Source organism: Leucopleurus acutus (assembly GCF_964270905.1).
Source record: "Leucopleurus acutus genome assembly, chromosome: 19".
NCBI lineage: Eukaryota > Metazoa > Chordata > Mammalia > Artiodactyla > Delphinidae > Leucopleurus > Leucopleurus acutus.
Window position 1 is genome coordinate 26,441,380 of NC_139161.1, and position 24,343 is coordinate 26,465,722.

At 43.3% G+C, this 24,343-nt stretch overlaps 1 protein-coding gene across 1 annotated transcript in view; it reads left to right on the forward strand.

Moving 5' to 3' along the window:
• The first annotated feature begins 6 nt into the window (after nt 1-6).
• The window catches only part of LOC309975939 (acetyl-CoA carboxylase 1-like), a 59,321-nt gene continuing 34,984 nt past the window's right edge, over nt 7-24,343 (forward strand). The window contains exons 1-5 of the mRNA XM_082861305.1: nt 7-65; nt 638-748; nt 17,728-17,871; nt 18,459-18,579; nt 21,780-21,876. Of these exons, the coding sequence (XP_082717431.1) occupies nt 12-65; nt 638-748; nt 17,728-17,871; nt 18,459-18,579; nt 21,780-21,876 (527 nt within the window). The 5' untranslated portion in view covers nt 7-11. The remainder of the gene's footprint in view (nt 66-637; nt 749-17,727; nt 17,872-18,458; nt 18,580-21,779; nt 21,877-24,343) is intronic.

The following is a 24,343-nucleotide window of genomic DNA, read 5'->3' on the forward strand; positions in this document are numbered from 1 at the left end:
GAGGTTCTGGAATGATTGCTGGAGAATCCTCGTTGGCCTATGATGAGATCATCACCATTAGCCTGGTAAATCTTGCCAGAGCATGAGATGTTTGAAGAGCTGACTAGGATTTGTTTTTGCTCCCATCCCCACTACTTAGTCCCAAATGGGAGCATTTGTTAAAAACTGTATATCTACAATTTGATTTTAATTGTGCACAAAAGTAGGAAGGCAGGATAATGTAAATAATTGAATTTCCCAGCTAAACCTAGCACCTCATGTTAGCCTTTAGTTTAACTTCTTATTTCTCTAAATATTCTACCAGAGTATTAACAGCTGAAATTTCTTCTCCTCTTACTGTTTTCCTTGCTCATACCTCTAGTGTAGATGCCAAACATCTGTGAAATAAACAAAAGTGTAAGAGAAGTAAAGGGCGTATGATCCTTTAACTGTCTGTTACTTGAATCATTGAATGAATTCTGTACCTTCTTTGCTTTAACCAGGAAACTGTGGTTTTGTATTATTATTAATCAAACAGATTTCCTAAAAAAGCAATATTTTTTTCCTGTTAGTGTGGATTTTACATATCTGTGCCTTAGTTATTATAGCTAGGGAGGGAACATAAATATGTGACATGTCGAATTTATTCTTTTTCAAGGTTACATGCCGGGCCATTGGGATTGGGGCTTACCTTGTCCGACTGGGACAGAGAACCATCCAGGTTGAAAATTCTCACCTAATTCTGACAGGAGCTGGGGCCCTCAACAAAGTAAGTTTCTAGGGTTTGGGAGAAGTATGTGAAGCTTTTGGAGGATTATTGTGAATTCCTAGTTCTAGATCCTGATTGGGGGAAGGCTTCCTCAGTCTGTCTCTTCCCCTCTCCCTCCATCTTCCCTGCCTATTCATTCATTCATTCAACAAAATGAGTGTTTTGAGTACCTACTATGTGCCAGGCCCTATTCCAAGCCCTGCTATGTAATAAACAAACCATGTAAAACTCCTGCTGTGAGGAGTTTACATGCTGATGTCCTTCTAGAAAGACAGAATTAATTGAATGCTTCTGTTCTGCCCTCCCTCCCTTCTTCTCATCTGTGAGCGAGGGATGTGAGATCTATTCCCAGACATGGAGCTACCTCTGAAACATCCCCTGAACACGTTGAGGGTATCAAGTTTTAATGTTTTGAGAAATTTGTGAAAGCACCTCTGAAAAGGAGCACATATGATGGTCCCTTGTACGTAAGGAAGTACTTGGTAATTATTGAGTGGAAAGATGGGTGGATGGATGCATGGATGGATTGTTGAGAAAGAGTATGACATGGAGATTTATTTTCCCTTCGAAAGAAAAGCTTGTGCCTTTTTTTTTAAAAGAAGGTTCACGTTTTTTTATTTATTTATTTATTTTTGGCTGCGTTGGGTCTTCGTTTCTGTGCGAGGGCTTTCTCCAGTTGCGGTGAGTGGAGGCCACGCTTCATCGCGGTGTGCGGGCCTCTCCCGTTGCGGAGCACAGGCCCCAGACGCACAGGCTCAGTAGTTGTGGCTCACGGGCCTAGTTGCTCCGCGGCATGTGGGATCTTCCCAGACCAGGACTCGAACCTGTGTCCCCTACATTGGCAGGTGGATTCTTAACCACTGCACCACCAGGGAAGCCCTGCTTGTGCCTTTTCAATCCAAGCTCACAGTGGCTTTTCCAGAGAGGGAAAAAAAATGGATAGTGAGGTCACAGCTTGCAAGAGTGAAAACTATCTAAGAATACCTGAATATACAGAGGGCAGTGTCGTTCTTTTTTATTTATTTTTGGTTAATTAATTAATTTAGGCTACATTGGGTCTTCGTTGCTACGAGCGGGCTTTCTCTAGTTGCAGTGGGCAGGGGCTACTCTTCGTTGCGGTGCACAGCCTTCTCATTGCGGTGGCTTCTCTCGTTGCAGAGCATGGGCTCTAAGCATGCAGACTTCAGTAGTTGCGGCACGCAGGCTTAGTTGCCCTGCGGCATGTGGAATCTTCCCGGACCAGGGCTCGAACCCGTGTCCCCTGCATTGGCAGGCGGATTCTTAACCACTGCGCCCAGGAAGTCCCCGACAGTATAGTTCTGACTTCTTTGCAGGCATAGGAAAATTATTTTCTCTCCAGAGCTAGGAATATGTAATTGTCTGAGGCTGGCTGGCTGGCTGGCTGGCTGACTGACCTCGTACAACTCGTATAACCCCTCAACTCCTCAGCCTTCTTTATCTGTCAAAGGGGGATGATAATTTCCACCTCTAAATGATGCTGTGGACATCAAATGAGAAAACGTAGGTAAAAGCAGCTAGTAGTTGGCACAAAGTGTTGGCTCACATCACAGTTTCAGTTTCCTTTTCCTCTCCCTTACACGGTTTGGTGATTGTGCTTGCGGAGCTATATGCATGCTAAGTTGTTTACTAGACTCACGCAAACTGTTTATGAAGCCTTGGCTTTCAAGTGGAAGGATGGGAATTAAGTGTCCTATCCTATCATTCCCATTTAGAATAAGTTGACACTGCCATCAGTCCAATTAGCTTTTGGGGATGTCAGAAATGAGAATGGTGTGATGTGATAAGTTTGCTCTCTGCATTCGTATAAACTTCATGTCCTTCTCTGGGCTCGCCTTTCTCTCCAAGGAAAGGCAGAGCAGTGCTAACAAAGGCAAACTTGGATGTCCTGCTCTCTCTTTGGAGAGTAGCCTGGAAATAAAGATTGTGAACTGCCTCTACTGAGGGAGGTTATTGCTGCGGGAGAAACTTACTTTATTTTTAAGTTGTTCTTTTGGATACCTTCTTAGGATGAGATATTGAGGAATGCTGAAGAGAATTGTAGATACCATTATCTGTGAGGATAGAATTTAAAGAAGACACCTGCATTTCCATAATGTTCCCGTATCTGAACAAAGAGCTGATTTCTGAAAAGTATCTTGTTACATTGAGTTTTTAATTTTCTTCCTGATATCCAAAGAATATTCTGAAAAGCAAAGGTGGTGGTGGTGTGTTGTTGTCGCTGCTGCTGGGGTTTTTATTTGTTTGTTTGTTTTTCCTAAAAACTTGCTAGTTGAATTTCAATCCTGCCACAAAGAAAGCATTAGGGATTTTTTTCTTAAAACCCGGTTGAATTGTTGTGATCAAATTCATTATATTCATCTTCCTCCTAGCCTGCAGGGCTCCTTGTTAAAGAAGTCTAGTTGTAGGGAAAAGACAGTAAAGCTGTAGCTGTAACTTACCCCACAATGCTCATTTCCAGAAGGCTGCGATCATTTGTAGCTGAAGGGAGTGATCAGTTATAGGGGTTACTTAACCCTGCTCTGCCCGCTTCACTGTCTTCATGTCACTGCCTCTTATGTGCAGCCGTGGTGCTGGAAGACCCCCGATTTCATGCAAACTGATTAAGAATGTCCTGTCTGCCCCTTTGCCTCTCAGGTACGAGAAAGGAAACTAGAAAGGAGCCACACGCTCAGACTGCCTCTTCTGCCTCCCTCCTTGTGCACGTCCTGCCTTTGTCTGCACTGGTGTCTCTTTGCACATCTGCCTTTTCTTCCTATAGGAATCTCTGTCTCGCATCCTCTGGGCGTGTGTCCAGGTCACTTTGAGTGCATGCCTCTTCCTGTGTGAGTGCTGGTCTCTTTCTCTTTGTGTCTGTGTCTTGCGTCTAGATCCCTCTTTCTCTGTCTGTGTGCCTCCCTGAGTCTCCATGTGTGAGAGTCTTTGTGTGTGTCTGAAACCCTGTAGAGACTCCACAAGCCCTGACCATCTAGCTTGTCGTACGCGTGTACCTGTGTAAAGCGGGAATGTAGGCGGTGTATGCGAGCTTTTAGACTGTAAACATTTGACCCCTACCTTTCTGAGTCTTCATCCTTTACGTTAAACATTAGGGTGAAGAATAAGAAGGGAGGTGGTTGTGCAGAGGTTGTAGGGGGAAAAAAAAATCTGTGTGTGCAAGTGCCGATCCCGTTGACCCCTTTGAAAATTGAAATAATGATAATGCGTGTCTCCTGACTGCATCAAAGTATCAGCACATCAAAAGCCAGGAGGCATGAAATGCAAATGATAAAGTGAAAGCAGATGGATTGTGCATGATCGCCTGATGCCCAATGAATTTTAAAAGGTGCCGGTTTGCAAGGGCGGGTGGGGGGACTGAAATAAACACGTTATCCCTGCAATTCTTTTTTGTTCTTGACGCTCACTCCTGACAATATTTGTTCACACTTGAGTGAACACCCACTTCATCTTTCTCTCTCTCTCTCTGTCTCTCCCTTCTTCCTCTCTCTTTCTCTCTCTCTCTCTCTCTCTCCTCTCTAACTCCACCCCCCAGCCCCCCACCCACCTCTTACACGTCTCAGGTCATGTCTCACTGCAGCTCTGGTGGAAATAATAAGATATAAACCACGAGGTTGTTATTTGCATAGAAATAGCATGGAGCCCCAGGCAGCAAGGGAGAAGGACACAGGGATCATTTGTCTAAAATTTTAATGAAAACTTTTGCTGAGGCAGAGATTTTTTTAAAACTTTCTTTCTCCCTGCTTTTCTCCTCCCCTCCTCACCCCCCTCCACCCCATCTCTGCTTTGACTGAACATAGTTGGATGTGAAGAGAAAGGTTTGTCACTCCACATATCACACTCCCGTAATGCAGCCACATGTAAATTGTTTGTTCCTTTAATAGATACGAAGCTGGAGAGACACGTATTCCCAACTTAATACACTGCATGTACGCATCAAGCTTTTATAGCTACTCTCCATCTCAGTGCTCACGTGATGTTGCCTGTCGTTAGCCGACCTGGTTTTAATTAGTTTAGACCTTCTAACCTCTTGCTTCCAAAGACTCTTACTTTTTAAAGGATTTCTTTTTGTAGCCAGCAGTGGTCACCTGCATATAAAATATAACCATCCTGGCGGTTTCCTGTTTTTCTCTTTCAGTGATTTCACCGTTCACCTACACATCTTATTTACGGGACCCCATCCTTTGCCACTCTGTCTTTTGTTGCAAAACCAGAAAGTGCTCCGCATATGCGTCTTTTGATCCCTTGTCCTTGTGATCTCATTATTTGTGTATGCTCTTTCCTTGAATGTCTTGCTCTCCGTTGCCTGCAGTTATTTGTAAAATACTCAAAATATTACAAAGGTGTGGAGAAATACAGGATCCAGGTTTCCTTAAGTGTTGCAGAAGCAGAGTTGACATTTGAACTCAGGGTAATGAGATGGTGATTAGAGGCAGCCTGCATGACTTTATTTGAAACTTAAAATCAAGAACATCTATCTGGTTCCTTGCTACTTTCTGGGTGGGCTGGCGGCACCAGGGCCATTTTACAGATGGAAAGACAAAAACAGCAAGAGGTAAAGTAACCTAGTTCCACTGACAAAGACTAGAACTAGCAGCAGAACATGAACTTCCACATCCCCGAGTTTCATTTAAGATGCGCTCAGTCCCCTGGGCTTAGTGTCCACAAGGCCTGAGAAGAGAAGGTAGTCCGGTCATTTTATTTTTTGTCCAAACATCATGAGAGTGATGACATTAGGAAGAGAAGCTTCTAAGGGCCTGCTCTTTCATGTCACTCCAGGTAGTGGATCATAGGTTCCCAGCTCTACAAACTGTAGACTGGTGGTGGGCAGATCCCTCAGAATGCCTCACTGAGTGGTAAGGGCGGACTTGATGGACATGACAGACTACCTGCTCGAAGCGAGTCATGCTGGCCTGGCAAAGGCAGCAATCTGTGTGTTTGGGGAACTGAAAAGATAGTCCCTTGAGGGACTGCGACAATTTGTAGAGTCATATACTCCTAAGTCAAGGTGCCACTGGACGTTTGCAGTGACTTTCGGACCCACTTCCTCTCCCCTCCACTCCCCTTCTCTGTTTCTGTGTAATATGTGTACTGTAACATCAGGTGGTGGGTAGGCTGGGAGGACCTGGTATGATAAGGGAAGTAGACTAGAGCCTGCCAGTTCTCAATCCACTGCCCCAGGCTTGGTGAAAGCTCTCTCTGTATACCAAGAAAGCAGAATTGCAGTTTTTGACTTGTCCTCTGGACAGTTACTGTCTATGGAGGTAAAGGCATGTGCCCATGGCCTGATAGATAGATTATAGATTCATTCAAGAGGTGATGTATGATTTTCTTGTGATAAGCATTTTAAAGCTTCTGGTTTAAGGCAAAAAAAATAAAAAATCCAATAATCTCATTCCCCTTAGCGAGAGCTGGCCCCTATTTCCACTGAATCTGCCAGGAAAAAAACAATTATGTGATGAGTGTGGCTAGGGCTATATGTTAGGCCTGTAGGGGGCTAATTCTGCTAATCTTGCTTTTGAGACTTGGTATCAGTCTTTCTCTGGACCTTAGTCTCCAAATACATATTTTTATGTGTCTGTACAATGTGAAATGTGACTCTATTGGGTACAGTATCAGAGTTCCTCCCAGGAGCTTGTAGCACCAGGGGACTGCATTATGCATCCTCCCTCCTCACCCATGACTCTGTGACACTCGCTCAACGTGAGAGTCAGTCCCGGAGGCTCGAGAAGGCAAGGGGGCAGTTCGTTAGCTCTTTTGTGAGGCAGCATTGTAACTGTCACATAACTGAAAGAGGTGGAATAGTTAAGACTGGCCAATGTTTGAGTACAGGCTCTGCCACCTGTGAGTTGTGTGCCCTTGGGCAGTGCATTTAACCCTTCCAGGTCACAATTGTGTTAATTGTAAAACAGGGATCATAATAGTACCTATCTACCAGGCTCTTGTGCGGGTTATATGAGTTAATACTGGTAAATCACTGGCACTGTTGTGGTCTTCCCTGTGATGCGGTTAGAGGTCTTTCTCATTGCAACTCATTATCCAGGCCCTGGAAGAGAAATACAAACACAACATTCTCTCTATTTTCTGACCCTTTGAAGGCAAAAATTCCTTTAAGAAAATGTTAGATGTCAGTCCTCTCTGTGGCGTACATTCGTGTATTGACTTCCCCTATAGATGTTATCTAAAGACAATCACACACTTTGGAAAGCCATTAATGTGAGAGGCCCCATGTTCAGTCCTGATAGGGTAGTATATGTGTCACTCATCTGTCTGCAAGAGTCCCCAAGGACTTGTTGATACAATAGCCCATAATCACTCTAAGGATCAATCCAGCAATTTGCATTTTTAAAAGTCCCTAAATACCTATTTTCACAATAGACAGGCCCTGTGCTCTGAAGCTCCAGATGGGATCGCTCTCCTTTCTAAAGAGGGCATTTGAGCTTCCTGAGTAAGCCTCGCGTTAGCATTATGAACGAGTTCTCAGAAAGGGTTGCAGTGGGCACATCCCCTTAGTTTTCAAGCCCTTCCCCCTGCACACACAAAATCTGGACACACCTGACTCTGTCTGGGGGTTGTTTTATTCGTCTTTCGTTTGACGTTCCTTGGGTTTGGTAGGAAACTGTACCAGGTATCTTGGACTCCATTAGTGAGTCAAGGTAATATACCAGAAGTCTGATCCTGGGCTCTCTGGTAGAATTGCTGTTCAGAGCTCCATTGCCTCTGACTCTCTAAGACAGCCCATGTGGGCATGGTGGCTTAGAGACTCAGGATGGGAGACCCACACAAGCATCAAGTCAAAGCTGAGAGTCTCTGCCTGGGCATTAAATAGAGACTCAGGAATTATCATGTTTGACAAACTATTGTAAATGTGCTCAAACTTTTTGAAGTTTCAAAGCCTTTAGATTATTTAAAAAAAAAAAAAAGCAAATGAAAAACTTTTGATTATTCCTCTCCTTTCCATTTACTAGGTAAAGCAACATTGGGCTCTAATCTCTTTGGGGCTCAATTTCCTCTTTGTAAAATACGTTTCCCACCTTAAGGTGAAGGCCAGAGGTTCTCTTAATCTTAAACTGTCTTTAATTTCTAGTATTCTGTTATGCTATGAAGATGTATCTCGATTTGTAGCCAGGGAACCGTGTTAGGATAGATGAGGGGGAAGGAGGGGATAGATGAGGGGATCAAAAAAGTGACTCCATGTGAGAGAATTTTATGTTAGTGAGATTACATATCAGTGATGTGTAAAATTATTACATATTAGCAAGATTAGGAGTAGGAGTTGTAAAGCATAACAATTCAAAATTTTTTTGTTTCTTATCCATATTATGGAAGAATAAATGCCCCATGGTGGGTGGAAGGGGTGATATCATTCATGATGACACCAAGGGGCCTTAGAATTATAACTGTTGGGAGTGGAAGGATCCTCAAACCTCAAACCTCAACCACCCAACTGTTGTTTGAATTTCCTCTGTGACTCCATTACCAAATAGTCATTCAGTTATGCTTGAAAAACTCAACTGAAGGGGAGCTCAGTACTTTTTCAGCCAATCCCTTTCATCTGTATAAAGTTCTTCCTTATATTTGGCTAAAGTCTGTTTCTCTGTAAGACAAACTAATACCTCTTAAAAAGTAGTTCAAAATTAACAAAGCAACTCCCGGTTTGATGGTCTGGCTTATGTAGAACTTAACAGAACCAAACTCTTCCCCATGTATTTTTGCTTTCAGAGTCTGGTCTTGTCTCAAGAACAAATGTAGTGAAGATGAAAATGCTCTTCAAAGATAGAAAAGAAATTGGACTCATAAATAACATTCTTGCCAGCTGAAAATATGAAATACTTAGTAATTACTAGAGAAACAGCTAAAACTCACCACTGTGAAGTAGTACTCTATGGAACCTTAGGAGACTGCCACATGGCATCACGCAAGGCTTTTAGACCTGCCCATCACCTGCCGTATCGAAAGTCAGGATCCTAATACATGATTGAAAGATAGGTCTTTCTGAGTGCTGCATATTTAGGCAGTGGTTAAAACTCATGGTTTGGTGGTGCTTATTTCGGGAATCAATAAAAGTGCTGTAGACTGAGGTAATCTTAAGCTCTATGGGCACACAAACGAAATGTAAAATGCTAGAGCTTATTACCCTCTCAGCTCAGGGAGCAGTCTCGGGCTCACTTCATACGTGTGGACCTCCATAACATCTCTACCCTCTCTCTAGAGGGTCCATTCCAGCCTCCCGGACTGGGATGCTTCCCGAGTATTGGAATCAAGAGATGCCTCCACTTCACAGGTTCTGTGGCGTGTAGGGTCTCTGCACGTTCTGCCTCTAATAAAACCTTGTCCCTGAACTCAAGCTAAGTGCCCCCTGAGGACTGCCAGCACAGTGCCCTAAGCAGAGCAGCTTGACGTTTTCATCTTCCAGTCAGGTGTTACGCCTTCTTATGCTGGATTTTCTTCACCTTTCTTTCTACACATGCTCATAGCTCTGTCTTTGCAAATTAGTGTTCAGTTGAAGCTTTGCTATTCCATCTTTCCCTCTCCTCTCCCCTTAACCTTTCTTCTCCCCCAACCCCAGCCTGAAACCCAAGTAAATTAGCTTTTCACCCCTGCCCCCCAGTTAAAAAAAATCCCATACTCCTCCAGCAGTGTCTGTTCTTGGATTTGCAGTCAGCAGCCATCTCCAATAACCATCCAGCTGTCAGCTTCGCAGCTCCCCACTACCTCCCACCTCCCCCATCACTCACCAGAGGAAAAAGAGAGCCAGAGCCAGAGCTTGAAATATATCATGCAATAGTGTATCATGAATTTGTTGTGAATCACAGCGGTGAAGCAGGTTTATTTATTTCTGAGACCTTAAATCAATACAAAGTAGGTCTCTTAGTTCTGAAGCTGGGATGGAGTGTGAAAAAATGAGCCCATTGTACTCTTAAAACTTTGGGGAAAGGAGATGACAGCTATATAATTCCATTTACCAGGCACTAGGGGCTTTAATGTGAAGGTGACAGGGAGCTCTTTGTGCATTTAGAGCACCATATCTTCTAAATAAAAGATCTGTAGACTTGATAGTGGAGCATAGCTCTGAGTTTAATAATCTCCAAGCATTAGACCGAGCCAATATGTTTCCAAGTCAGAGAGGTCCCCCCCACACGCTCATAAATTAAAAGTGCAAGAACTGCACACGTTGGTAGATTAGAAATGCAAGGACTTCAGCCTTCCAGGGGGAAGACAGACCTGGTCCCTGGCTGTGCACAGACTGCTGTGTGAATATGATAAAGACGCAGGAAACGAGACTGTTTAGAAACCTGACTCCTGGCTGTTCATCATTCTCGGGAATGTCCCCTATGCATGGATCCAAATCTGGCTATGTCCCCCCTCATTCAGAGTGGCCATCTTCACACAGTCTAATCAGCTGATGTACACAGTCGGGGTGTTGAATTATGAAAGGAGAAGCTTTCAGAGCTGTTTAGATTGAGCTGTAGATTATCATGCCCAGGCTTCAGGTTTTTCTGGTTGATTCTTCACTGGTTCCTAGTTTTTTAAATGTCTCAGAGTCTGGAATTTAAGCCCTTTAAAATAGTTTGCACATAAGAGAAATTGAGAAATCGGTGTTTATTAAGGAAAAGAACTCACCCAATTTTTGTTGTTGTTGTTGTTGTTGTTGTCGTACATGGGCCTCTCACTGCTGTGGCCTCTCCCGTCGCAGAGCACCGGCTCCGGACGCGCAGGCTCAGCTGCCATGGCTCACGGGCCCAGCCGCTCCGTGGCACGTGGGATCCTCCCGGACCGGGGTACGAACCCGTGTCCCCTGCATCGGCAGGCGGACTCTCGACCACTGCGCCACCAGGGAAGCCCCTCACCCAAATTTATCCAACAGCATAAGATGCAAATATGAGAAGTCAAGACCATTGGAACATATAATCAAGTTTTGGGTATCTTCATTTTCTATCTAACCCTCTGATAAAATGTCTTCTCAACAGCTAAAGCAGGTTTATGCAGTTCAGTAGAGCAACCCTAGTATAATATGACTTTCTAGTACATAGAGTTACTAGCTTAATTCTAGCCCAGGTAAAGAATTTTGAAAGGAAAACCCAGTGTCTACACTGGGGAAAACTAAAAGGAGAGGAAAATTGAACCACTCATTTTGCTTAAAGAATCTGCTGCACATTATAACCCTAATAGGAAAGACTTCATTTGCTTATAGTAGTTCAGCTTGCTGAAAATACAAACCAGAGCTGAGTTTTGATAGAGCAGTGAGAATTATGGCAGTTCACCTGCATTTATTGTGTGCCTGTTGTGTGTAAAGCTCTGTTCTTATGCTGTGGGTGTACAAAGATGATTCCTGCTCTCATGGAGCTTAAATTTAGGCTAAAAGACAATAACAAGCTTTTCATGTGTTCTAAGGGGAAAACATTAAATTGCTTCCCATCAGATGTAAATGAGGAAACACAAACAAAAAGGCTGCAAAGATGAAAGAAAGGTCAGTGTTACTCCCCAAGAAGCCAGATCCCAGCAGGCACCAAACTCTGTGCCTCGCCACTGGTGGGCACAGGCAGACAGTCACACAGCCATCTGCCTTCCACCAACCTCACATCCAATATCCTATTCAGAAAAACCACTGGAGGTGACTGGAAAAAAAAAATGTGTGTGTGTGTGTGTGTGTGTGTGTGTGTATGTGTATACACACACACACATACACACATATATATAGTTCTCACAACTCAATAATAGGAAAACAACCCAGTAACTTTTTAAATGGGTAAAAAATTTGAACAGACATTTCACCAAAGGCATAAGGATGGTAAATAAGCACACAAAAAGATATTTATCATTAGTCATTAGGGAAATGCAAATTAAAACCACAATTAGACACCACTAAACTAAAATAAAAAATTCTAAGCAGACAGTACTAAGTGTTGGTAAGGATGCAAAACAACTAGAACTCTCATGTGTATTGGTGGGAATGCAAAATGGTACAGCCACTTTGAAAAAGTTGAGCTTTTTTAAAAAAATAGAGTCAGTTATCCACTTACCATATAACCTAGCAATCCTACTCCTAGGTATTTACTCAACAGAAATGAAAATGTATATTCATACAGAAACCTGTACGTGAATGTCTCTAGCAGCTTTATTCATAGTTGCCAAAAACTGGAGACCACCCAAATGTCTGCTAACAGGCAAAGAGACGGACAAGGTGTGTTATTTCCATAAAATGGAATAGTACTGTGCAGTAAAAAAGGAACTACTGCCACCTGCGTCAGCATGAATAACTCTCAGATGCATTATGCTGACTGAAAGAAGCTAGACTCATAACGTTCTAGAAAAGGCAATATTGTTGAGACACAAGGATCAGTGGTTGTCAGAGGTGGGAGAAGGGAATTGATTACAAAGGGAATGAGAATACTTTGGGGGCTGATGAAAACTTTTGGGGTGATTGTGGTGGTTATATGCCTATGTGATGGCAAATTTCATGTACACCTAAAAATGGACAATTTTACTATATGTGAATTATACCTCAGTAGACCACACTTTAAAATTTTTTCTATTTTTGGAAGTAATTTATTGTCAGTATGCTCAAGTCTGTAGCTAAATGAGCAGTTGATGGATCCCTGAGATGAGTGATTTCGTTTGACATCAGTTTTGACTCCAGAAGCCTATGCCTGTTCTCATACATTTAACAAGTAAACTGTCATGTGGCTCTTCTCTACCCCAGTTACATTAAAAATGCATCTCTGTTCCTCACCAGTCTGTCTTCAAATCCTTACCATCCTTCTGCCGTCTAACTCATTCCTCTGTTCTCCCTACATCTCAGTAAACAGAGATCTTCCCAGTGTCATTTCTGGCCTGTATCACCTCAGTTTCTTTTTGGCTAAATATCTTTTCTACCACTGGTAGCTCCGTCCCTTTACTCCAGTTTATCCATCAGCAAACCTGATCACTTTATAATTTTGCTGCTAATTGAGAGATTTTTGGTCTTGCGGTGGACAGTGTTGAATCCAGCCGTGGCTCACACCAGAGCCTTTCCCATTCTGTGCCAGCAGTGTGTTACTGTGCCCCTTCTCGGTCCCCAACCCTAGCCTTCCAGCTGCCAACCAGCTCTGGAGGGTTTGCCAGTGACAATAGTGGCAACAAAGTGGGGAGAGGAACTTGTAACCCTGAGTCTTTGTATTCAGAGACTGTGTTTTGGAACCCCCAAGTATTCTTGGTCTCATAGGCACTGGTCCTGTCTCCCTAGAGATTTAGTTCCATTCACCCTTGGATATATTCCTGGAGAAACATTTACACAGTAATATGTGCTGCACCACTTAAAATTGTTAATTGGAGATTGAATTACTTGTCAGCTTTTAAAAATGTAGTCCTGTCAGGTCAAGGAGGAGGGTGTTAGCAGCATGAGTAGATGAGCTATTGCATATTTTCTTCCCCTTCCTCTTTTTTCTCCCCCCTCCCTTTTCCTCTCTCATCCTTTCTCCTTTCTTTTGTTCCCGTTTTAATACTTCTTCCGTGTTCCCACTTATTCTTTCTCATCTCTCTCTTTCTGCCTTAGCCAAACCTTTATTGATAACCTGACAGGTCCCCAGAATGACTTTAATATCTAGAATCATGGATGAAGTCCAGTGATGACAGTTGCTCAGGAAATTTACAAAACCCCTCCTCAGATCCTTTTGAGAATAGAAATCGTAATGAGATGGAGTATCGCAGCAAGGACTCAGCTCGTGTAGCCTAATTCTTAGATGCAGGAGGACCTTTGTACTCCCTGCTTCTTTAACTGACCCATCAGGAATGTTTAAAGGGGGAAAGGTTGGATAGAGGGAGGAAAGCAGCAGAATTCATTTTTTATTCCATCGATATGCATCATTATTTTTCACGTCTTCAGCACATGATTGCAAATATTTGCTTATAAGTCGAAAGGTCTCCAACATAATGTATATATCAGGACAAAAGCAATTTCTTAAAAACAATTGAGCTAAGTTACATCTATGAAACTTGGAAATCTCAGTGCCTGTGTGCTGACAAACATCCTGACAAGTAAATACTGCATTCATTCAGTATTACACAGTGATTTCATTTGCACAAAACCTCACAGTGCTCTGCCACTTCAGTCAAATGTCTGGAGCACTGGGGAAGGGAAGAACGTGTTTATCTTGATCTCCAAAAAGGGATTTAAGGGCGAGAGCAGGCGGTCTATTAGACTGTTTTCATTGCCTGTCAGCTGTGGTAAACCTGAGCTGTCTGCAGTGTCTCTAGATAAGGGGCAACAGCAGCAGCGGCTAAGGCCTCTGCATGTATGTATGTATAGCTGCATTCATTTGTACTTCCTGTGTATCTCAGAATTTCTAAAGGCTATGTAGCATCTTTTGTGGAGCCTTTAACATTTGCGTTCTGCTAATCACTGGCTGTATGCAGCGCTCTTAATTCCCAGGTCTGCCAGCTGTAAGTGCTGGATGAGGCTGAAGTTTATATGGAGAGTGAATGGAGATCCTCTTTCAGGCTCAGCCCTGCGGCGTGGGCACTCTTCAGCGGGGGACCTGAGATGGTGCCTGTTCCTAGTATTGCGTGGCACTGCCTCTCCACTTAGACCTGGGGGCAGCAAAGTGGGGCCTCATCAGAGTCACCTCTGTTTGAGTGGTTCCTGTGTTTAAGTGGTTATTGATGCTTGTTGGGCAGATAAACTAAAAGTTTGTATCATGCAGTATAAAATGTGAGAGGAATCATTTCGGAACTGGAACATGGCAAGCAACTTGACTTATACAAGAATGCATATGTCCAAGTTGGAAAAAAATTGGTGAATGAATCTTGCCCACTTCATGAAAATATTATGTTAATGAGGGTTCTTTACCCCAGGTTTTTCTGTAGAAGATTGGTAGGGCAGTAGACTGAAGAATAAAACAGTGGGTTCTTTACTTTGCCTTCCTCAGTGCTCATCAGGGTTAGTGTAACTGTTCCAGCGCAATCATTTCAGAGTTAGGCAGAATGGATTTTGTCCTCGCCCAGATTCTGCTTTTGCAGTTGGAGCTTTTGTTGTGAAGTATTCTAAAATCATTAAAACCACTTGAGTCAGCAATGACCCCTATAAATCAGGAGCTATTGTGTGTGCCCTCATTCTACTGGTGCATGCTCCAAACATACGGTCATCGAAGATGAACTGGAGGCTCCTGCTTTCTCTTCGCTGATTGTTAAGTAGCTATGATTGTTGGCATTTGTTTGTGGTTAGTGAAGCAGGTTTCATTTTTGTGTGTCCTTCCCCTCTTCACCCCCTACCTCATACGATAAGGCTGATCAGAGAGAGCTCTTCGGATACTCTGTTAGTCTGTCCTACAATTTTTATCTTTAATTCCCAAATTAAATGAATCCTCTTACATGACAAACATATCTTTAGCCCAGGGTAATGTTCTTCGTTGTGGTAAGCCCTGGTTTTCTTTCTGAACCCAGAGGAGCAGAAATGTATAAATACTGCCGCCTTTTCAGAACAATGCCAACACGTCAGAGCCTGAGTTTCCACTTGTCAAGGGAAGACATGCCAAGTTATTAAACTCTTACTCCTTCCAAGTCTGTCTCCTATTAGTTTGTAAGAATATGGGGTAGAATGGGGAGATGAGGGGGCCTCCAGGAGTAGCCCAGTCCTAGAGGCTCTCTTCCTCTTTGAAATGAAGGGGCAAAGACATCCGAGGAAGGTGTATTTGAACAGCTAAGCATCTCTTGGTCTGGTTCAGTCCCTTTTTCTGAAATTGGTCCTCGATGGGCTCATTGCTGATTTTGGAGAGGTGTGAGGTTCTAAGTGGTTGGACGTTATCAAGTACTAGAGACAGTGTTTCATGGGAAAGAAAATAGCGTTTCTGAGCAGAAAATAGCCCCAGCTCTCTTCTAGGCAGTAAGGAGTTCTGGGCTCCTGTCATAGATTGTGGGTATCAGATATTCAGGGTCAGCACAGTGTCTCCTTTTTATTTCGTTTCCCCCTTTCCGATTTTATTTTAATAATTAAAAATACTGCTGATCACACTGAATGACTTCTGGCAGAGAGGCCGTCTGTCCCAGAAGGACCAGTTGTGGGCCATCAGGTTTATGACATCCATAAAACCGGAGCCAGATCAGAGCGCGGCCTCCCTGAGTGACAGGGTTTCTGCCTCCACCAGGGTCCCCCGTCATCTGACTGCTTTGGACATTTGTTTGGGGTTGGTTTTTCATTCTGTTTTGTTTCCTGATGCATGTGCGAGTGTGCGTGTGCACACATTTAAAGATAGAAATGAAACAGGTATGTAATGCCCTCTGCCTGTTAGAAAGACTAAAGCCATAAAAATAACAAACGGCGAGTATTTGCTAGAATGTCAAAGTTATGAGTTTATTTTGTAATGATGTGCTCCTGCCTTCATGAGGTAAACTGGCCGTGGCGGAGGTGTTATTAGTAATATGGACTCAGTGGAGCAGAAAGCTGAGTGACCGAGAGATCAGTGTATCAGTCAGGGAGAGGGCAAATGGAAAGAGACAGCAGGAGAATGAGAAAAGAGCCACAGCGCCTGGGCTGAGATGAAAGACAGACCGAGAGGCGGACGGGAACCCAATGGTCAGATACGGCCTCCCTGGATCTGGGGGCTCCTTCAAAGGAGCTGCTGCTGTGTTACTCAGCTCAGGGCTGCCTGCAAAGGCTTGTTCTCTGTGCTTCCTTAGCGAGGAAAGCAGTAATCCGAGAGCCATTTTGCTTCCCATATTCCTTTCAGAAGAGTGTCTTCCATCCTTCCTAGCTGAAGTTAAATGGGACCAAGGCCAGTTGGGTCACATGGAGGTCATTGCTTTGGCCACCACCTTCCTCAGCCTTTGGCGGGTCTTGATGTTGGGGCTGACCCAGCATGCAGGGGAACCAGCTCCTAACAGGAAGGGGCAGGATGGGAATATACAGGTAGAATTTGCTGGTCTTTCATTTATTCGCTTCTCCCCAGAGACTGGAAATGAATAAAAGTAAGGAAGAAATTTTGTGTTATGGTTATTTTCTAAAGAAGGAAAGGGAAAAGAAAAGGTAAAATACAGTAAGCGCTCTACAACCGTTAAGAGCTCTCCAGGGCTACCATCGATGACTGGCAATTACTACACACTCAGAAGTTTGCAGTAGTCAGTGATCAGGCTGCCCAGCGTCCATCTGCTGGGTCAGAAAACCTCCCTCCCTGAAAGAAATTATTAACCAACCTTCAAGGGAAAAAGAAACCCTACAATTTCCAAGTCGAAGAATATTTTTTCTTCCTTTTTTTTCTTTTTTAAAGGAAACTTTATGGTTTCCAATTGCAGATGCCCTTCAACCTCACAAGGGTTAAACTCCTCTAGGGATGGATACACCAGGGAATTGAGGCCCTGAATTCCCTGGAACCTTGGGAGGGAAGGACGCAGGAGAGGCAGGTTTGGGTATAAATCACTACCCTGCACCCAGCACACAAAGAGGACTGTCGGCTCAAGGGTTCATTCATGTATGTGTCATGAGTTGCTTCAGGATTTTGCTTTAAAAATCCAATGTAAAGGGGAAAATTAACCCTTAAAAAATGAGGCATCCAAACCTCACGGTGTTTCTGCTTAACTGAGACTCATCACTTGAGGTTGTCAAAAGACAGGCACATTCCCTCTACTGTGCCTACAGGCAGCAGCTCGGCCAGGCCTGCAGGCGATGACGTAGCCTGTGTCTCAGGGTCCAGGCTTTACCACTGCCATGATTTCAGCTCAGAGTCAAGTATGCCATGCACCTCTGTGGCAGCTAGTAGAGAGAGAGAGAGGCTTGCTGGTGTTTAAATTGCAACAGAATATGTGATTGTTTAAAAGCCTTTTGTGTTTTCCAAGTTTTCTTTTTAGGACAAAGGTCCAGATAGTCCCTCAGCACAACCCACGGAGGCTGGACTCTGTCTTGTGGAGAAAAGAATCCATTTTCGTGGGAATTACGAAATAGACTTTGCCTTTCTCTCTGTCTGGACGGATGTCTTTCCCCTTGTTTATTTCTCCAGGTCCTCGGAAGGGAAGTATACACCTCCAATAACCAGCTCGGGGGCATCCAGATCATGCACAACAATGGGGTGACCCACAGCACTGTCTGTGATGACTTTGAAGGGGTGTTCACTGTCCTGCACTGGCTGTCCTACATGCCGAAGGTAAGCCCTCCCCCCTTCCTTCCAGCACCGAGGAAGCCCATAGCACCCAGCCTTTGCAGCAGAGTTCACTGCCTCTGCGTGTGCGACTGTTTTATAGTAGAGGGATTGTTTTACGATATGTTCTCTGGAAGCCGTTGATTTCTTTTTTTTCCTTAAAGCCATCTTTTGCCTCCTACCTTTAAAATGCCTTTGGATTTCATTGGTTAGGCCCCTTTCTGATGATTTCCAGCCACAGAAGCCTTCGTGTCCTATCTGGGCTCAGATCCCAGCTTATTAAGGCTTCTTCCTCATTGTGGGTCTTCCCCTTTGTAATCGGTATCCACCCCTCTGGGGAGCTTCCCGGAGAGCCTGGGCACACTGAAATCAGGAGTCAGAATGCCCCACTTTCTGCCAGGCTCCTACCTGAGACTTGAGAGCTGTACATGTTCCTCAGGGCGTGGCTCGAGATTAGGGTTCTTCTAGCTGATGATTGGGACTAACGGGTGTGACTCCATATGTGGTCCCTGCTGTCTTTGTCCATAACGATCGTTGCTGAGTTGGAGTTGTTCACTGACCGCTGTGCTCTTTCCCCCCCAATCTCCTTTCAGAGTGTACACAGTTCAGTTCCTCTCCTGAATTCCAAGGATCCTATAGATAGAGTCATCGAGTTTATTCCCACAAAGACTCCATATGATCCTCGCTGGATGCTGGCAGGCCGTCCCCACCCAAGTATGTACACATTTGAGGGTCTGTGGCGCCCTGGCCCTCAAACTTCCAGCCTTCCTTTCAATCACTAACCAATTCCTGCACAATAGTATATGACAAAGAAAACAAAGCCACTGAAGTACCTGGAAATGAGGGAAATCTGAAAAACAGCTCTCTGAAGAAAAAAGTGGAAAATCCTTCAAGAACAAATGAAAAATGCATGAAATCAGCCATTGAGTCATAAGCACTGGAGTCATCAATACATTTCTTTTCTGTTATTAGAGCACTTACTATTTAATGGGCTCAAAGACTTTAAAACAGTTAAATATAAGCCATAAAGTCATAGAGTTACAGGACCAGAATCTTTGACCATCTAGTCTCTATAAACAGAGATTGATCAGCTAAGTGTTGGAAAAGGTCTTTGAGACCCTTCACTATAGAGTGTGACTGCACTCTTCCCAGCAAGCTGTTGCTGGGCACCCACCCTGCATGCGCCCTTCTTCTCATATGATTTTGGTAATAGTATTGATCTGTGCCTTAGTTATTAACGTAAGGCTGCTTTGTAAGATGATTTATTCATGAAGAGACTGTGCAGAACTTTTAATGTGATAAAACTGTATCGAGTAAGAACAAGCCCTCCCTCCATGTTTATCTAATATATCCCTCTGTCTTGGGGCTGATTTTACCAAACTTAAAAAACAAAAAGAGGGGAAAAAAGAGGCAACTCCACGTAAGGCAAATGTACATTCTTGTTTGTCTATCCATTTGGCGATTTTAACAAACCTTATTTAGTGGGAAGTTCTTTTGTGAAGCCCCAAACCCCCCTGCTACATTTTGAATCTATTTTTTTTAGGCTTTTTGAGAAAGCGTTTGTTCTTTTTTCCATGTTTGTTGCAACTATTTCCTCCCAAAAAGGCTATATCTAAAAGAAGAATGGAATGCAGAAGATAATTCCTTAAACTTAAGAGTCATTGTGATTTTGTTGAAAGAGAAAGAAGTCTTCATAAGGAAGACTTAATAAACCTTTGTGGGCACCCACTAAGCCAGGTGGGCCTGTAAAGCACTTCTATACACACTATCTTATTTGGACTTGCTACTGCTCAGAGATAAGAAGAGATGACCATTTACAGGCTCAGAGAAGTTAAGTGATTTGGGCAAGGTCTCACAGCTAGTACGTAGGAGTTGGGCTTAATCTGAAGCCTAACTATAGATAGTGTAAAAAAATCACCAGAGGAGGGCTGACTTTAATTTAAAATGTTACCTGTTGTCTTCAGTGCCTTTTCTTGTTAATCTTAATAAAACTAAATACTTTTTCTTACATCACCAGAAAAATCACCGTATTAATCTTTTTCCCTACCTCTCATTTTTATACCAAGATTTATAATAAGAACTATGAACCTAAGATACCTGTCAGCCTTAAAATACAGGACTTTTCTGGCAGAATTCAGAACAAGACTTAGTGAGTGTTCTCCTGGGAATTACGGGATGCCATGTTAGCTGGCTTCTAAGTTCTGCATCTGAATTGAGCATGACCTGCTCTTCTTTGAGGAGGCCCAGTAAAGCCCACCTGCAATGGCCATCGCCCACTAATGACTCCCCTCTGTCAGTCAACATATAAGACAGGAGGGGTTTGAAAGAAAAACAGTTTCCATTTTGAAATGAATTCTGTGGTTCCAAATCATTACTATCGAAGTAAGAACCGTCAAATGATCCAAGCATATAAAGTTAGAATTTCAATATCCTGATGTACTTAGAAGTTTGGTTTAGAACCTTTATCAAAATTTGAGCCCTCTTTCATGGGGTGAACAGGTGTGTGTGTGTGTGTGTGTGTGTGTGTGTGTGTGTGTGTGTGTGTGTGTGTGTAGATGGGCATTATCCTGGCTATTATTAATGAGATCCACAGAATAAAATGAATTTGTGATAAACTAAGTTTTCTGGGTTTTGGATAATATTTTTTCATCGACTCCCTAGTAATTCATCCTGCTGTCTCTTGTGCAGCTAACACTCGCTCCCAAATCGAGTGACTTCAGATTTTAATTTAGTGGAAGCGTTAAAGAAAGCAGATGATTCCCTGTGATAAGTTAAAGCAGATATCTCCTAGGTGAAAAGTTAAAGTCATTTATTAGAGGAGATAGTGCCGTGATATTCTTCAAACCTGATGCCCAACACGAGACCAGAATCTAAACGATCGGCTTTGGGCTCATGATAGAGAGATAATTTTGAAATGGATGATCACGTTTTACACTGGGGCCATAGAGGCAAGGAATGTAGAACACAGTAATTACAAGTTGAGTCTTGATAAAACACTCTCCATCCTGTTTAAGTCAGCAGAGGTTAGCTTGCTCGGATCTCCACTTTTAATTGGTTTTGGGCTTGAGTTTTTAGGGGGCGGAGGGCCATGTTCAAATTAGAAGACTTGCTGAGAAACTATAAGCCGAGAGGGCAGCCAGGAAACAGTTATTTGCAGAAGCTTTTATGGGGCCTTGGTCAAACATGGATACCTGTGGAACAGAAGTTATCTTAAACTAAGATGCTGAAAGTTTATGTGTCTTGCCAGTGAAGGAAATTCTATGCACAAAGGAGGTTAATGACATTAAGTGTGTTCATCTGAACCATTATATTTTTGATTCCTATCAAGAGTATACAGGCATGGCCCTTTCTTGTCGTAAGATTATACTTTCTGAGCAGTAAATAAAGTGGATGTATCTTGTTGCTTTTCTAGCAGAGAAGCTGAGTCCCTTTTCTTTTCCTCAAATTTGGGTCCTCATCTGATCATTAATACTTATCATTTGGCTGTCTTCAGCTTTCCATGAAAAGAAAATCATTGGAATCAAACAAAATTGTAAGCTAAGTTTTAAAATAGAAATACACTTCTTGAAAACATCTTTAATGACTTGGCTGCCTTTTGACAGATGTTTGTGGTGTTTTGAAAAAAGCCAGGTTATTTATTTAAAAGACGCAAACTCTCTCTGCTAGCTGAACCCCATCGTTTAACAATAAATGATGCTTTTGCTGATGAATGATTCTTTTTATTCAGACTAGCAAATGAAATAGGAGATGAGGTCTGAAGGCAGATGAACATTCAGGGGCCTAATGTTTCCATCTATTATAATACGTTTAAAAACAAATAACCCCCCAAATCCAACCTCCAATTTGCCAATTCCAGCGTATTTTGAATGAATTGACCATTTTAATTTTCTGTTTTCTTTCTTTCCCTTCTGTAGCCCAGAAAGGTCAGTGGTTGAGTGGATTTTTTGACTATGGCTCTTTCTCGGAGATCATGCAGCCCTGGGCACAGACGGTGGCAGTTGGCAGAGCCAGGTAAGAGCTCTTTTGTTTTGGAAGCTCTTTTTCCTCCCAACTAAAAACAAGAAAAGAAAGGGCTGTATAGGTTTTTACCAATAACGTTCTCTTTGTCTAAACTTTCTCAGCATACTGGATTATAGTCATGCCCAAGGCAGCATAACTGGAGCACTGGTTCCCAGTGGTCATTTAGCGTGTCACTCTAATGATGCGTTTAATCTGAAGTCTGCTTTTGGCAACACTTCCTTTTCATAATACCGAAAGAAAAGCTCTCTGGGGCTGTACAGCCCAACCACAATAGCCATAGCTCACCAGTGACCCCCACTCTGTCCCCCAAAGACCATTTTCTTTCAGGAGTAGATGGCCAGTGAATCAGACTCATCTACTTCTTTCTGTAACCCACCCAAAAGATCTGTGTAACCGGAAGAAGTTCCTTCATGGCATTGAGATTATTCAAGTAACAAATGCACTGTACTAGCTTATCATCAGATTTGAATTGAAAAAAAAAAAAAAAAATTTACCTGAAACAGGAGTGGGTCAAATAAGCTGCAATAGGTTGCAGGGATACCTCTAGTTTTCAAGGGGGAAATTGAAGTTTCTGTTAAATTTTAATACCCACTCTAAGAAGTGCTTCACTCAACAGCGAGCTCTGCTCGAAATAATCTGCCAGGCTCGCCGTAACGAGCACCTGCCGAGGCTGATCTTAATCTGGCTCTGCACCTCGGAGACTCGCCGCCCTGGGGACCCACGTCTGGAGCTCACCTTCCTCTCAGGGGCAATCAGGTTTCTTTATCCTTGTGAAAAGTGGCACCTGCCCAAGATTCTCAAACATGCACACTGGGTTGAGATTTAGATTCCAGCCTCGAAAATAATTGTAGGCTTTGTGGTGCTCTCCGTCCAGCAGGTCAGCACGCCTTGTGCTGCCAGCGACCAGGAGCCATCAGATGGCAAATCCCACCAGGCGGGATCTTTCACTGGGGCTCTGAGTAAGACTCAGCCTGGAGTCTGCCCGGACCGAGACTCCCAGGGACCAGCTCCCATCTTCTCCGGCCTCCCAGGCTTCTGCCGCACCGCAGGCTTCCGAGTCCCGGTGAGGGTTACTCTTTGTGCCTGGCAGAACTCCCACTGGGGAGGAGCCCCCCCACTCAGGACCTACTGGTTTGTTAGTCTTCACAGGACACAACAAGCAACTTTTTTGAGACTGTGTCTCTTAACCATTCTGCTTCAGTTTTCCCGTCCTTAAAAAACATGACCGAGAAAGTGAGACCTTTGTTAAGGTCTTTAAGATCCTCCCATGGGAAACAGGAGAATAATGCTTTACACTTATGATTGGAAGAGCAGGACTGTTCTGTGAGCAAGTTCAGTCAAGCTTGGCTTTGGTTAGCTCTGCCGTTGTTTATTGCGGCACTCACTCTGACTTCTTTCTTTCTTTCCATCTGATGAGTTCTGGGCTTCTTACTCCAAACACATACACATGGTCACAAGTATATAAAGCACAAATGGAGCTAGCTTCTTTCAAAAGCAATGGCACTTCGCGAAATAAATATAAATGTATTCTTCTGGGATTGTTACTGTAAGTGCTGCCAAAACTCATCTTTGGTATGTATGTTTGGAATATGTGTGCTATTGGCTGTAAATTGTCTTTTATTATTCCATGGCACCTTGTCCAGGGACACACTATAAAACAAGATGCAGCATCTTCATGTGCTAGCCTGATAAAATTTATATGTAGTATAATAGAAAACAGAAGTTGTTCTGAGCTGTTTTCAAGTTCAATAAATAACTGTAATACTCGGATAAAGATGTTCTTTATTAGGTCACGTGGGCCCTAATATATAAGTTATAAGTTACCGATTTAGGGTGGCTTTTGCAATTACAAGTTTCCAGTTGGATTGTTAATCATTGTGAACAGAAATATTTCTAAACCCTCCTGTGTACCTTCTGCTCGTTGTCTGATTGTCTAGAGAGCTTTTGATTCTGATTCAGTGCAGGCAAGTGACAAGGGGGTGGGTGGTCCCCACTCAGGCCCCTGTCAGGCCTCTTGTGATGACAAGGATCCATTTCCAGTAGCCAATATAACAACCAAAGACCATCCTTCATGGAAAAGTTTGTTATGGAGATGCTGTGGGGAATGAGAGACTATAACCCGTTCCAGCCCCAACCCCAAGGAATGCAGCTGAGAAGGTAAAGATTGAATCACATTTTCCAGAGTGAGGACTCACCCTGTACCTTGCAGGCTCACTCACACTCACTTTCTCGATCTCCTCCTGATTTTTACTAGGAAATCTTTATGAGGACCAAGTGTGGGAGGGTATCATGGAGTACAGATGCAGAGGCTTTGAGCTCCTGAACAGTTTTTTTAAATTAACAGAGCTTGGAGATTAAATTTATCCTTCCAGTATAGATCACCTATTCAACCAAGATGACTTCTGAAGGTTAACCCTGTCCCGCTGCTCTTTTCCAACGGAAGAGAAAGTTAAGGGCT